At 37.7% G+C, this 16,356-nt stretch overlaps 1 protein-coding gene across 20 annotated transcripts in view; it reads right to left on the bottom strand.

Annotated features, from left to right (window-relative positions):
• Nucleotides 1-4,672: 4,672 nt before the first annotated feature.
• The window catches only part of PLCB4 (phospholipase C beta 4), a 415,996-nt gene continuing 404,312 nt past the window's right edge, over nucleotides 4,673-16,356 (bottom strand). For 19 of the 20 annotated variants that reach the window (XM_053200245.1, XM_053200251.1, XM_027069585.2 and 16 more), the window contains 4 exons: nucleotides 11,850-11,907; nucleotides 11,354-11,440; nucleotides 8,334-8,370; nucleotides 4,673-6,203 (listed from right to left, as the gene is read on the bottom strand). In XM_053200245.1, the coding sequence (XP_053056220.1) occupies nucleotides 6,115-6,203; nucleotides 8,334-8,370; nucleotides 11,354-11,440; nucleotides 11,850-11,907 (271 nt within the window). In that variant the 3' untranslated portion in view covers nucleotides 4,673-6,114. The remainder of the gene's footprint in view (nucleotides 6,204-8,333; nucleotides 8,371-11,353; nucleotides 11,441-11,849; nucleotides 11,908-16,356) is intronic. The other variant, XM_053200252.1, reaches the window with a different exon arrangement.

The raw sequence follows: 16,356 nt of genomic DNA, 5'->3' as shown, positions 1-16,356 counted from the left end.
TGGTAAAAGAAAGTGGTCCAGTTTTCCCCATGTTATTTGTTGAAGAAACTTTTTCCCATTGCATATCCTCTGTCAAAGATTAATTGACCATTTAATCATGGTTTTATTTCTGGGTTCTCTTTTCTGTTCTGTTGGACTACATGTCTATTTTTATGCCAATACCATACTGTTGATTACTACAATTTTGTAGTGCAACTTGAAATCTGGAATTGTGATACCTCCAGCTTTTCTTTTCCAAGAATGTTTTAGGTATTCAGGATGTTTTGTGGTTCCATACAAATGTTAAGATTATTTGTTCTAGTTCTATGCAGAATACTGTTAGTATTTTGATAGGGATTGCATTAAATCTTTAGATTTCTTTGGAGAGTATGGACATTTTAACAATATTTGTTCTTCCAACCCATGAGCATGGGATGAGGTATCTTCCCATTTGTTTGTGTCGTCTTCAATTTCTTTCATCAATCTTTTATGGTTTTTGGAATACAGGTCTTTCATCTCCTTGGTTGTTTATTCCCAGGTATTTTATTATTTTTGGTGCAATTGTAAATGGATTTGTTTTCTTAATTTCTCTTTGTGCTGCTTCATTATTGGTGTATAGAAATGCAACAGATTTCTGCACATTGATTTTGTATTCTGTTACCTAAATTCATTTATCAGTTCCAGTAGTCTTTTAGTGGAATTTTTGGGGTTTCCTATATACGGTATCATGTCATCTGCAAAAAGTGAAAGTTGTACTTCTTCTTTACCAATTTGGATGCCTTTTATTTTTCTTTCTTGTCTGATGGCTGTGGCTAGGACTTCCAGTACTGTGTTGAATAAAAATGATGAGAGTGGACATCCTTGTCTTGTTCTTGATCATAGGGGAAAGCTCTCAGGTTTTCACTATTGACTATGATGCTAGCTGTGGGTTTTTCATATATGGCCTTAATTACGTTAATCATGCTTAGATGTTGTACTTTGTCAAATGTTTTTTTCTGCATCTACTGAAATGATCATATGCTTTTTATCCTTTGTCTTATTGTGATGTATCATGTTGATTTGCAAATATTGAATCACCTTTGCATAGGGAATAAATACCACTTGATCATGTGAATTATTTTTTAATGTACTGTTGGATTCTATTTACTAGTATTTTATTGAGGATTTTTGTATCTATATTCATCAGAGTTATTGGCCTGTATTTCTCTCTTTTCTGTTGTGTATGGTATCTTTATCTGGTTTTGGTATCACAATAATGCTGGCTTCATAGAATGATTTTGGAAGCTTTCCTTCCTCTTCTACTTTTTGGAATAGTTTAAGAAAAATAGTTATTAACTCTTCTTTAATGTTTGGTAGAATTCACCAGTGAAGTTGTCTGGTCCTGGACTTTTGTTTATTGGGAGTATTTTGATTACTGATTAAATTTCATTGCTGTTAATCAGTCTATTCAAATTTTCTATTTCTTCCTGATTCAGGAAGGTCTAGGAATTGATCAATTTCTTCTAGGTTGTTCAGTCTGTTGGCATATAATTTTTCATAATATTCTTTTATAATCCTTTTATAATCTTAGAATTATAAAAGAATTATAAAGGATTATTTTATAATACTTGTGTTTCTATGATGTTATTTCTCTTTCATTTCTGAATTTGAGTTGCTTTTTTAAAATATTTATTTATTTATTTGTCTGTCTCTCTCTGTCTCTCTCTTTCTCTGGATGAGCCTGGCTAAAGGTTTGTCAATATTGTTGATCTTTTCAAAGAACCATCTCCTGGATTCATTAATCTGTTGTATTTTTTTTAGTTTGTTTCCTTATTTCTGCTCTAATCTTTATTATCTCCTTCCTTCTACTGGGTTTGAGTTTTTTCTTCTTGTTCCTCTAAGTGTGAGGTTATGTCATTTGAGATTTTTCTTGCTTCTTGAGGTTAGGCTCTTATTGCTATAAACTTGCCACTTGGAACAACTTTTGCTGCATCCCCAAGATTCTGGACTATTGTATTTTCGTTTTCATTTGCCTCCATGTTTTTTCATTTCCTCATTGATTTCTTGGGAACTCATTCATTGGTTGCATGTTATGTAACCTTCATGTATTTGTGTTCTTTCCAGATTTTTCTTGTGGTTGATTTCTAGTTTTGTAGTGTTGTCAGAAAATATATGTGGTATGACTTCAGTTTCCAATTTGCTGAGACTTGTTTTTGTGGCCTAATATGTGATCTATCCTGAAGAACATAACATGTGAACTTGAAAAGAATATATATTCTGTTTTAGGATGGAGTAATCTGAATATTATTTGGATGATCTATCCATTGATGTAAGTCCCCTACTATTATTGTATTACTATTGATTACTTCCCTTACTATTAGCTGCTTTATGTATTTGCATGTGCTCCATGTTGGGTGCATAAATATTTACAATTGTTATATCTTCTTATTGAATTATAGTGTCCATCATTATCTCTTGTTACAGACTTTGTTTTAAAGTCTATTTTGAATGATATAAGTATTGCTATCTCAGGTTAATTTTCACTTCTATTTGCATGATAAATGCTTTTCCATCCCTTCACTTTCAATCTTTCTGTATCTTTAGGTCTGAAATGAATCTCTTATAGGCAGCATATAGATGATTATTTTTTTACCCATTCCATTACCCGATGTCTTTTGATTGGCGTTTTTTTAATGTTTATTTTTGAGAGCAAGAGAGTGGGGGAGGGGCAGAGAGAGAGGAGGGGCACAGAGGATGTGAAGCAGGCTCTGTGCTGACAGCAGGTACAATGTACCACTTGTATCCTATCTTTAATACTTGCTTTCCCTTACCTACACCTCCCCCACCCCCCCGCCCCTGCCAGCCCCTTAAGTCTTGGGATTTGATTAGCTTGTACAATATTTTTGAAATACTATTTCTTGGATTCCAAGATACACATATTTTCACATCTCTGAAATTGAGATGTCTTATAATCACAGGATGATGTGTCCAAGTTTAATTGGCAACATGTTTTCATTCTTCGTGGCATATAGAATAATGGTGCATCTTATAACCAATGGTATCTTAGATCTGATGAACTATAATACTTCCCAATGAATTTATTTTGGCAATCTGTTTCTTTTTTTCCCCACCAAGCCTTTTATCCTCACAAAAGGGTAAGAACAGTCTGCTTATGAAGTGGGAATAGTCTTGTATGGACATTCCAGTCAGTCAGGTATAGGAAGTTCTATATCCTTTCTGGACTGAGGAGACAGAGAATGGACTCAAGGGTCCTGACTCCCAGATTGAAACAGGAAGTCCTGCTGGGTGGGAGAATCAAGACGTAGTAGAAACCCAGGTTGGCCGGGGGCCCAATATAAATCAGGATCGCCTCTTGCTACTTGGGGCACTGCTCTGACAAACTGCAAGCCTCCTGGAGAAATATCATGACACTGGAACATGGCACCAGTAGCTGACAAATGGGCAAAGCAGGTATTTAAATGGACTGGTGTTAGCACCTCTGGTATTCCAACAGCTCACAAGAATCCAGAAGTTCCTGTGCATCCCCGAAGAATGCTAATATAAACTGAGTTCAGGGTGAACACTTGACTGAGAAGAGACCTTGAACCACTGGATGGAAGGATCCATTTTTCAGGGCTGCAGCGCAGGGCAGTTAGGAGACCAGATGCTCCTCCCCACTGACGTCTGGGAGAAAGGCCTGCATGGGGCTGGGACTCTAACAGGGGGTTTGGCTTTGAAATAATTGAATATGCCTCTGAAATAACTTGTTTTTTTAAGCTGGAAAAGGTTGAGTTACTTTAACTGGCCAAGATTTTTTTTTCCTTCATAAGTGAGAATGCAGAATGACTGCAATCTGACCTTCTAATTGAAAGTAAAACATCGTTTTGTTGTACATCTTAATCCTACAGGGGAATCTTTTTTGAGGTTGGGGCAAAATGTCTCAAATACTGGGAGTAGTCTAAGTTAAAGAAAAAAGCAGCTCTGGATAGAACACTGGGAAATGGAAATATTTATGGCAGTGTAAAAGGATGAAAAGGCAGAGAAGATCAGATCAGACAAAGGGAAAACTGGGAGCAAGGGAAAGAGAATCAATTGCTGAATTCACCCAAGTGCCACAGAATGGTGTGCTAAGCTCTTGTTAGAAGTCTTGATGGGGGGAGGAGGGCACCTAGGTGGCTCAGTCTTTTAAGCGTCTGGTTGAAACTTGAGCCCTGCATCAGGCTCTGTGCCAATGAGAGCGTGGAGGCTGCTTGGATCCTCTGTCTCCCTCTCTCTCTGCCCCTCCCCCACTCACACTAGCTCGTTTTCTTTCAAAAATTAAAAAAAATGTCCTTTGATTGGATGAGGAGCCATTTGGAATTCTTGAGAATTGGCCATCCCAATGTGGTGCTACATTAATAGCCATAATTTTCCATGGGATATTAGTGCTGAAAGACATATGGTCTAACCCCATTGTCTTCCAGACCAGCAAACAGGGAACCAGAGAAATTCCACAGAAACCAGTTCAAATGATACATAGGAGATAAAGAAAAACACGTACATCAACAAATGCATCACATTTGGGTGTCAACCAGAATGAGCCGGTTTCGTTGTCATTCGGAGGCAGGGGAAATGTGTGGGGGCACGAATAAGCCTCCTTTAGAAATAACGAAGGGCTCATTTATGAAAAAGGCAAAAAGTCTGCTGGAAAGTATATACTTTGACGGATGGTAAATGTGTTTTCATTTTTTATTAGAGAAGTTGGAAGTTTAATTTCAATAGTGATGGTAACATCGTTTTCTCTGCTTTGTTCAGGGGAACACACAGAATCAATTTGTACAAGCATATACAACAATTCAGTTGGTGTTTTGTGTCCTAAAATCAGTAATCTGATTAGTTCTAGACTACCAAGTTTCCATGCGCTCCTCCCGGCTTGGGCGGCATGGCTTGATTCCCCACAGAATACTTTTTCATGCACTGTCTGCAACACAACTATGGCAGGCTTAAAGACCATGCAGATTAACACTGTAGCAAATTGTTTTGATATTTAACAGACGTAAAAAGGTTATTTCCTGATATGAAATTCTGAAAATCTGCATAAATATTTTTGTGTAAAATTAAATTAGTTATGTATTTTTTTGAAACTAGAACTTGAAGTATCAAGAATGCCCACATATTCATATACACATATATATAGACTTTTTCATTATGCTAAAAGTCTTCATAGTCAAATTATATTCTGTGCCATACATTTTATTAAACCAGTATTTATTTGGCATTAGGTTAACTGTATCTGTATGGATTAGTCTTAACTGGTGCTTGTGTATCATGCAAACATAGTTCTGGTATTCCTGTTTACTAATCTCATCATGTGGCAATACGTAGATGATTCTGCTCTAACAGTGTGAAGTAGGAGTATAAATATTTTATACATGGTCACATTTACAAACGTTTGCCAATTACCACTTCACAATCTTTATGGTGTAATAGTGTATTATAATGTCTGGAATCGGCAGAAGCAATTCCTATAAAGCAATATCAGATGTAAACTTTCTTAACATGTGCCTAACAGAGTTCTCCCTTGAGCACTGATGAGTTTTGGCACAGGTACACTGTTCTACTGTTTTTTATTCTAATAATTTCCACAACTTTTACAGGAACTTAGCTTCTTACGGCATGGCAGAGACATGGCACTTACTGATGAGGTAACTCAGATGTAGAAAAATTCTGCGAAATTTGTCTAGCAGACTGCCACTTCTGCTGATGAATTTGTAGACAGAGTTGGTTTTTTTCCCCCTAGTGCATGCACTTGATATTCAATCGCTAATGCACTATTTTTGCTGCAGCTCAAACATGTCCTAATGCATCACAGAGCAGAGTTGTGGACACCAAGCTCATTCACTTGTGATGGTATTTTATAGCAAACATGTTTAAGTTGTAATATCAAGGGTGAAACTCTGCCTTATTGGGCTAGTAATTTGGGTGGGTTGGGAGCTACTTATGGTTGGCCAAGGAGATCCAATACTCAAAATGTTAAATAGAAATATGTAAGTCTCGGTGGTTTCAGGTAACATCTTGGCTGGGCATAAAGGAAACCCACAGACAGCAGCCTTCTTGCGTGAACTCTGTGTTGGGAAGCTTGGGGGTGATCTTTTGATGCTGTGTGGTTTTGGGGCTTCAGTTTGCGTTCTGGAGTTTCACACTACTGTTGCTGGTCTGCGGTCCATCTCGGCTTCCAACTTCACCATCTGCTGCATCTCCTTCGCCTGTAACATCAGAAACATGGCCTTACGTGTTGAAATTCTCGCTCAAAGGCATGTAGCCGCCCCGGCCTCTCTTCTCCCGTAAATTCCATGCTGTCACTATGTCCCTTGCTACTCAAAGTGAGGTCTGTGGACCAGGACCTTGTGAGAAATGCACAACCTTGGACTCCAAGGGACTCCATCCCACACCTGCTGGATCAGAATGTGCATTTTGACAAGATCTTTAAGATATCTGGATGCACATTAAAGCTTGTGAAGAACTAGTTCTCCATAGCACCAGGAAAACCATTTGAAAAGAGGCTAAGCCAGGCCTTCAATAGACTACCTCACATCAGACCATTTGATTTAGATTCTACAGATGGACATGTTGCCTTGGCTGTGTATAATTTGAACTTTTAGAACAGGTGTTTCTTATGCACAGTATTTTCCCCAAATAGCCTGAAATTTAGTTAACTCCCTAAGAATCTGATGGAGAAATTTAGTTGGGAGCATATCACATTGATTTGGCTGGAGTGCCTTGCAAATACAACATCACAGGAATGTGTAGGGTTCCTGGAATCCTATTGTCCAAAACTTATCCCTCTGGGCTCTCACTTCAAGGTAAGTTTTTATGGGCTTCCCCAGGAAGTAAGCCATGGTGAACTTGGTCTCCTGAATTAAGACTGTCACTAAGACAACCAGGGGTTTTGGGAGGTAGAAAGGAGTCAGATGGGGGCAGATTCTGTGTTTGGCAGTATAGGGAAAATTAATTGGCTTATTTCAACATTTACTCTCCAGCTGGTTCCTGGATGCTTATGCCCAAGCCAACCCATGTACTTTTTGAGGGAATAAGAAAGCATCCCTTTCCTCTTTGTGTGACATGCCCCTTTGAAATAAAGGACATTTCAGAATGCAAACATGGTAAAGACATAACTCAGAGGACTCTGAAGTGTGTTGATGTTACTACTCAGGTCTGCTTAGGTATTCCAACTAAATAGAAGGTCAATGGGGGGGGGGGGAGGTTGGTCAAATCTGAATAAGCATCTAGAGGTCCCAAAGAGGCCCTGTTACAAAACCAGTATGACCCATGGACCATACAGTAATTTTCTTATTATTTTTATATTGTGGCTTCAAGTTTCCTTTTGGCAAAGAGGATAGAGTAGTACCAAAGAATTTTATCTTTCTGCTCAAATATGGGATGGACGGTTCCCTCTACCTAGATATTCTTCTATGCCTGAAGTATACTAATACTCTAATAGAGAAATGAAGAAATGGAGAAAAATATACAAACATGAAACCATGACACAAACGGTATTCATAAGAGAGGACAGTGAAACATTATCAGCACTAGAAATTAAATACTTTTATGTTCAATAAATAGTAACAAAAGATTCCCTGTGCTTTTCCCCATTTAGCATTTAAAGGCACTACTGAACACGGTCATAGAACGAAGAATCATATGACAATAAAGGACTATTCTCAGAGCTAAGTTCTCATAGAAGCAGGGTGACCATGCATTCCCATTTGGACAGTTCCAGTTTATGCCTGTAGTCCTGGCAATTATGAACATCACCCTTTTCCCTCTCAAAATGATCCTGGTTCAGATAATAAATTATACGGTCACCTTACTTATAAGAGGTGATTAGGGTCCTTGGCAGACCAGATCTAGCAGAAAGCATGACAAGGGTCATAACACTCTATAATGTTTCTGCACACAGACCATAACTCTGTCATTAAAAAAGCACCAATGAACTTTCTAGTAGGGTGCTTTAAAATTAATTGCAGTCATATTAATGTTTGGGAGAGATCTGACCTCGTGACCCAGAGTTAGCTGTGGTCAGTCCAAATGACAGTCATATATCACTGTTCTTGATGTGTAGGTATATCGTTATTAGCATGACTTGAGTTTCCTAGGTCTGTAGTAGGAAACGTTGGTTCCAACTCCCTCAGAAATCATTCTCTAAAGATTTTGGGCATGTCAGTTTGTATATTACATCAGAAGTCCAAGCATGACATGATCAAACTTTTACATCCAAAACCTTGAGATACTACTTAGCTATAAGCAGATATGAATCATAAATGGAGATCGCCCCGAGAACACTAGCATAGCTGAGAAGGAAAGCAATGTCTTGCTGATTAGAGTTTCAGTCCTACCTTGCGTTTGGGACACTGCATGGCAGGATTTCAATAGCTGTTTGTACAAAAATAGTAATGTCAAAATTGAGTCATACATATAAAACAAAATAAATGAATACTGAAGTGAACTTGAAAAATGAATGTAAAACCATATACAGAAAAGCAAAAAAGCTAAGAATAAAACATGTATACACCCATCAGTGACAAACTCTCCCCAAATTGATCTCAACAGAAAAAAAAAAGAACAAAACAAACAACCGATGCCTAAGAGCCCAGACTGTGCTTCTCTTCCTCAGCAGTGATTGGAAGGGGGAGAACCCACCTTTTAGCAAGAACCCTCACTTTATTAAATGGTAGGGTTGATGACAAAAATCAATTTTTAAAGCTTGGGTGTGAAAGTAATGGAGCTGTTGATGTTTGGAATGGTACATGTGAGGATGATGAGATACTTGGGAAAACTTAGTAGAAAACGAGTCCCTGACCTTTGGACTTTTAAATGAAGCATTGGCTGACCAAGTAGGCAAGGCCATTAGATGGCTTAAAAAGAGCACAGGAGGTTAGGATCTAGAATCAGGGCCAAAATATATTAAAACATGACTTGTTTCCGCCCCAGTGCCCTCAACGCTGGTGTAGCTAATTAAGGAGATCCATTCCACACTCTGCTTTGCAGGGATGGGGTGAACCTCTGGGAGTTGGGTCATAAGGAAGCAGTAAGAAGCCTTAAAGGGAGATATAAGGGATGAATGTTAAAATTATTTTATCTTTGGCTTAGAAGCAGAAAGTGGTCTTTGGGTTTAACAAAGGTTTGGGAGACTGTTCTAAAAATTTAGGATGTCTGGAAATAAGGGAACTTTTCTGCCAATGAAGTGTTTAATTGGCTATGAAGGGAGCTCTCCTACCTGGTTCCAGCCCATGCCTATTATGAGGGAAGAAATGGAGTCACTCACTCTATCTTTTGCACTATGCCTGGGACAGTGTTGTAACACACAGAGTAACTGAGAGCTCTCTGACTGTTAAGTTCCAAACAAAACCACACTAGAAAGATCTGGGACTGGATTTTTTACTGAACAGGGCATGTTTTGGTAAAGCAAAGCTTAACACAGAAATTCAAGTCCAAATTCTACCTTTTCTGGAAGCATCAATAGGATACTGTGAATTTCTTGTCATAGAATCTCACTGAATCTTCATCAAATCTCAAGCTTTCTCATATTCTATGCTTTCCTAAGCTTCTGTGACTCAAAGTATCAGTTGTGGGTGGTAGACACTGCTTACAACATATTGAAATGCATTGTATCAATTTTTGGATCAAAAAGCCACTATCCTCCCAATATTATCAAGCCAGTTATCACTAATCCATTATATTTTAATGCAAGAACTCTGGGGTGGTTTGAATTACCCATGTATTAGGATAAAAGCTCCAAGTGATTTTTTTTTATTATGTACTTTGGCTCTGAAATAAAAAACACTAGGTAAGCATATTCTCTAGCTCTGATATTCACCACTATTGTAGTAATGAGTAATTTTTAGCACATTTACATTCTTTAGTCAAACTTGTTGCTAAGCAACACAGTGATTTCCAAGGAGTTTCTTAATTTAGTTAACTGCCTTACCTTCATTTTGCCTTCTTCTGAGAGGCATCGTTATCCCCACCCAGCCCTGAATCACAGAAGTAGGTTCTAACATTTTGGAGATGGTGGCTTTACCTTTATTCATATTCCCATTTTGCCCATGGGAACACTTCCTGAGAAGTGCTTTAAGACCAACAACATAAGCTAGGTAACTCGTACCACAACGTGATGTATCTATGAGATGGTCAAATGAATTGGACCCACAGGACAATAAAACATTTATTGTCCCCCTTGAGGATCTGTGGACTATTCATGAATAGAAGCATTTAGCTGAAAAGGAAATGTGAAACATAACTCAGAAGTATGTTGATGAATAAAACTTCTGTCCACCAAAAAGTAACAAATCTGAAACCAGAAGTTGGATTTACTTGTTACCCAACTGCAATACAAAAAGAGAAGATTTAAGGGTTTTGTTTTACTTTCTAAAAGATACATTTTAGCATAATTCCAATCGAAGTGTTTTTCAAAAGGAGCCATTTACTCTGAGAAATACATCTTAAAGAGGATTGCTTTGTAGATGAGGAAATAGGAAAGAACAATGTAGTACACGTTTCATCAAAACCTCTTGACAGTTCCTAGATAGAAGTAAATTATCTAGATAAAAAAACTTCCAAACCAGCATACCTAAAAACTGAAATTTGAACTAAGATAGACTCAAATTTAACCTGCCATGGAGGGTCATTTTGTCTTATAAGCTGGTGGTAGTGCCATCATACTGAAATGAGACTGGATGGCCAGTGGACTGTAGCCCATTTGGGAAGGACCCCACCTGCACTATTCTTCGGGTAAACATACATATATATCTTGGTGTTGGTATATGCCCGATGGCTAACTAAAGAGTTGGGTTTGGGGTAACTATGTGCCTTGCTGGAAAAAAACAAAAACAAAAACAAAATACCAAGAATATGGTATCCACTCACGTTAGGTGGCTTGTAGAGTTTTGGGCAGCTCCTTTCCTTGGGTCCCACTAGTAAGCCCTAAGGTGGTTTTATGACTTTTAAGACTGAAGTTGAAACCAGGTGGTTTCTCTCATCTGCTTTTAAATAGACTATCACATGTGCCTAGGTTGCAAATTACAAAGCTCTAAATGAAAATGGAGACATAATTTGTAACCTCTGTTTTCTCCTCTCAGGGACATCACTATTAGAATCATCACAACCTATTCCAAAGACGACTTCAGAGTCTCTTCCTCCCATGGCTACATTCCTCTCCCATTTCAGAAAAGGGTATTTTCTGTTCTTGTTTGATGCAATGGGGAAAATACAGTAAAAGGGATCACATCCTAGCCACCCTTCCATGCTGCTACTCAGGCTATGGGTTTTAGCAGAAGGGTCACTATCTGCAGGTACGGCATCCACCCCCAAACCTGGCTGGCTGTCTATGTCTTTTTATGCCCTTTAGGTAAAATACCTGCTCATTCTGTTTCTCTAGGAACTCCAGGTGTTCAAGCTGGACTTTTTTCAACTGATCCATTTCTTTGGACTGTTTCATGGCGAGCTGCAAAAAAAAAAAAAAAAAAAAAAAAAAAAAAATTCGGATAAACTTTGGATGGAAGAGGTATGACCGTTAAGTTTACAATTTAACCCAGGGAGATAATTATTTAAAAAAATCATGAAAAGTAGTCTGACAACTGGAAGAGTATAACCCCCTAATTCTTACTGGGAAGATCTTTCCTGCTAAAACAATAGAGTACTTAGGTGCAATTAAAACTTGGCTCCCTTTTCCATATAAAATAATGCCAAATTAATATCTTAAAGATTTTAGTAATAGATTATTTAGTTCTCAGGGAGCAGACAAGAGAGGCTAGAATGTTTACAGAAAAATCAAATTAAACAAATTAGCCAGAAGACTGATATCTAAGCGTGAGTTATTGTTTACAGTGCCAAGAGAATTATAAAATACTTACTCTCTTTCTTTCTTCCAGAAACTTTTTGGTGTTGCTGCTATTTAACTCCCTGACTCTCCTAAAAGTAATAGGTACAAATATCAGTTGGCAGCTGACATTGAATAAAATTGACATAATATTAAAGTCCTATTCCATTTAACTATATGGATGGAATTACCACTTTTCCTAATTTTTGTGGAATTTTGAAACCTATACTGTACAGTGGAAAATACAAACATCTTTGTATCCAGTCAGATTACTCAATATTAATGTTTTGCCATAATTGTCTTGTATTTTTAAAGGAAACAAAGTGTTAGAGATATAATTAAAGCCCCTTTTGTATTTTTCCTGATTCCAGTTTCTTTCTCTCTGGACATAACCACTATTTTGAATTTGGTGTGGACCTTCCCATCTATGTTTTAATATTTTTATTCCAAGGGCACCTGGGTGGCTAAGTCGGTTGAGCATGCAACCTCGGCTCAGGTCATGATCTCACGGTCTGTGAGTTGGAGCCCTGTGTCGGGCTCTGTGCCGACAGCTCAGAGCCTGGAGCCTGTTTCGGATTCTGTGTCTCCTTCTCTCTCTGACCCTCCCCATTCATGCTCTTTCTCTGTCTCAAAAAAATAAATAAACGTTAAAAAATTTTTTTAATAACACATACAGGTGTTTCTCAAATTTTCATGCACCTACAAATCTAGTGGAGATATTGTCAAAACCACTGATTGCTGGGCCCACCCCCAGGGGGTCTGATTTAGTGGCTTTGGGGTGGGGCCTGAGACTCTGCATTTGTAACCAGCTCACAAGTGATGCTGCAGGTCTGTATTGTTTTGTGTATTTTCCAAATTTACCGAAATGGTAACATATTCTGGGTTTATTCATGTAACTTACTACTTAACCTAGAATTTAGAGATACGGCTGTGTTTAAAAGCACTTCATTATTTTCATATGCCATATGGGTTTTTCCATTTATGAAGAGACTAGAATATTTCTAGTTGGCCATCAATGACAAATGGTAATGATCTGGTGCACAGGATCCTGTGATGTGTGGCACAGGGGCTATTGATTAAATAAGTATAGTGATAAATAAGTATGCACAAGTATCTTCTTGTGCATATGAGCAAGGATTTCTCTATGGTATAGACCTAGATTTGCAGGTTGGTAGGGAATGAATGGCTTCACCTTTACTCCAAAGCACTTGTCCTTATTTGCACTCACAACCAGTGTCTGAATGCTACTTTTCTGCATGTCTTTGCCTGCTCTTGGTACTACCAGGCATTTACTTTTGTGTCAGTTAGTTTTGTGAAATGGCATCATTACCAGGGAGTGATCTTCATGACTGAATAGACCTCTGAGTGAATTTCTCTAATAGCTAGAGGTCTATTGTGGTTATCTTGTTCTTTTTCAGTCAATTTTGGACATTTATATTTTCCTGGGCAATTGTCCATTCAAGTTTTCAGACTCACTGGTAGTATTCTCTATAGTAGTCTTCATTTTCAACAATATTATTTCTGCAGTTATGCCTCCTTTTTAGACCTAAGATTACTAACTTGTGCTCTTTTTTCTTCTTGCGCAGTCCTGCTGGAGGTTCACTGATCTCGTGGGGTTTGTTTTTTCAAAAAGTAAGCCTTTGTTTTTGCTGACCATCCCTATTGCTTTTTGTTTTCTACTCTGATACTCTTTTATTTCTCCCCACCTGCAATCTTTGGGTTTACTCTAATTTTATTACTCTAATTTGGGCATTTCTAATTTTATACTCTCTTGGGTATGTAACTCATTAGTTTGCATTTATTTAAAAAACTCTATACAGCTAGGCTATAATTTTCACTCTAAATAGCACTTAAGCTACCTGCTTTTCTTAAGGTGAAAACAAGATAGGGGCACCTGAGTGGCTCAGTTGGTTAAGCGTCCGACTTTGGCTCAGGTCATAATCCCATGGTTCATTGGTTCGGGACCTGTGTTGGGCTCTGTGCTGACAGCTCAAGGCCTGCTTCAGATCCCGTGTCTCCCTCTCTCTCTGCCCCTCCCCTGCTTGCATTCTCTCTCTCAAAAATAATCATTAAAAAATTTTTTAAAAAAGGTGAAAATAGTATAGCAACTTTCAAATAAATAATACAGTACTCTTAGCTATAGTCACCATGCTGGATATTAGATCCCCAGAACTTAATCCTCTTATAACTGGAAGCTTGTACCTTTTAACCAACATTTTCCCATTTCTCCACCCCGTTAATTCCTGGAAACCAACATTTTATCTGCTGTTATGAGCTTGGTTTTTTTTAGATTTCATACATAAGTGAAATCATACAGTATTTGTCTTTCTCTTATTTCACTTAACATTATGCCCTCAAGGTCCACCCATGTTGTCACAAATGCCAAGATTTCCTTTTTTTTTAATGGCTGGATAACATTCACGCACACATGTGCATGGAAAATCATTTCTTCTTTATCCATTCATCGGCACTTGGGTTCTTTCCATGTCTTGGCTATTTGAATAATGCTGCAATGAACACAGGGGTGCAGATATCTCTTTGATATAGTGATTTCAGTTCCTTCAGATAGATACTGAGAAGTAGGGTTGTAAGATCATATGGTATTTCTATTTTTAAGGAAGCTCCATATTTTTTTTAATAGTGGCTGCACCAATTTACGTGGTGCCAACAGAGCAGAAATGTTCTCTTTTCTCTACATTGTCACCAACAGTTGTTCTCTCTTGTCTTTTTGATAAATAGCCATACTAACAGGTATGAGGTTTTATTTCACTGTAGTTTTGATTTGCAGCTCCCTGATGATTAGTGATCTTGACCCCTTTTCATGTATCTGTTGGTCATTTGTATGTTTTCTTTGGAAAAATGCTATTCAGGTCCTCTGTCATTTTAAAATCAGGTTGTTTTGTTGTGAGTTGTAGGAGTTCCTTATATATATATTTGGATATTAATCCCTGATACATGGTTTATAAATATTTTCCCCATTCTGTAGGTTCCCTCTTGATTTTGTTGATTGTTTCTTTTGCTATATGGTTTAGCTACCTTCCACACATTGATAGAGAGTACTTGTATTGTCATTCAGTTATAAATATTGCCTAATTTCTGTTGAAATGTCGTCTTCAACTCAGAAATGGTGTTTTTCAGTTTCTTTTTTTTTGTTTTTTGTTTTTTCAGTTTCTATATATCTTTCATAGCTATCTGCTTATAAATTTTTAATTTCATTTCTAAGTTCTTTCTTAAAGTGGACACCCAATGCGTGTGTTTAGAAGACAACCATTTTGCACCCAGAAATTATTTAAAAAACCAGCCATTTGTAGATGTTCTAGAACCACCTATCACTGGAGACAGAGTTATAATAAACAAGTATATTACATCAAAGTAAAAAAATTAAAAACAAAGTGGACGGAAGTCCACTTTGTAACATACTTGAAAAAAATGAAAAAGAGCTGTTTAATAATTAGCACATTTACCCTACTGAATTCTGTATTTCACTTTGGACAGTCGAAAATAATTCAAATTGATGAGGTTTTATAATGGCTGGAATATTCTGTTTTTGAGCTAAAGTAGACAATGTCATTCCCACGTATCTAAGGCTCTTAAAAACTCCTTTTCTGAGAATACATAAACTAGACCCACAATAGGATGTTGCAAATAAGTATTGATTAAGCTGAGTAATAATTTCCCTAGATACTCCACATTGATTGGGAAATTTCTGAGGCCAACATTTTAAAAAGTCAATTCATTTCCAGGTCATGCTACTGTGAAATTCCATGACCTATTGATGACCCATTCTCAATTGTACTTAATTCAACAAAACTTCAGTATGAAAATGCACTGGATGGTATTACACTTTATACCTGATTGTATTTCAAGTTTAATATCATTATTAATAATGGCGAAAAAAATCAATGAAATTGAGGAAGTTGGACAGCAGTTCTTGCCCTGTTCAAAACAAAGAGGAAACATCAGGTACCCACAAAAGTCCATGTAAGTGAAACACGGGTGCTTTCCTCTGCAGCTGCAAAGTTCTCCAACAACTCAGCTAAGGGAGAGTTAAGTGACTTGAAGCCCTAAACATGCTCATGTCTCAGTCCCAAGAGATAATCTTCACTTTGCTCTGTATTTTGCGATCACTGGGAATCAAGTGCTATTAATTACCTCTCTTGGATAACATGACTATTGATGTCCTCTCAAATCCCCTACACTGCCTTTGCCTAAAGGGCTTGCATCTGGGACCTTCTCTGGAGGTCACATAAACCTTCCCCAGCTCCAGGAGGCCAATGACTGACTAACACAGAAGTACAAAAGCCAGACCACCCTGGTTTAAAGGGATGTGTGGTACAGATCTTACTACAGAGCTTAGGATCAGCCTAAAGAGGGACTGTCGCTGAGAACAACATATCCTTGCTTAGTCCCTGCCTTTGACCCTTCCTACTTTTCCTACTCCTCTTTTCTGAAGATCCCTTTCTCAGTAAATGACATGCACCTAAATTCTTGTCTTGGTTTCTATTTCTAAAAAAAGCCAACCAAGATAAGGTCAAGCCAGA

Source organism: Acinonyx jubatus, chromosome A3 (assembly GCF_027475565.1).
Source record: "Acinonyx jubatus isolate Ajub_Pintada_27869175 chromosome A3, VMU_Ajub_asm_v1.0, whole genome shotgun sequence".
Lineage (NCBI taxonomy): Eukaryota > Metazoa > Chordata > Mammalia > Carnivora > Felidae > Acinonyx > Acinonyx jubatus.
Note: the sequence above shows the minus strand (reverse complement) of the source record. Positions and strands in the feature narration are given on the sequence as shown.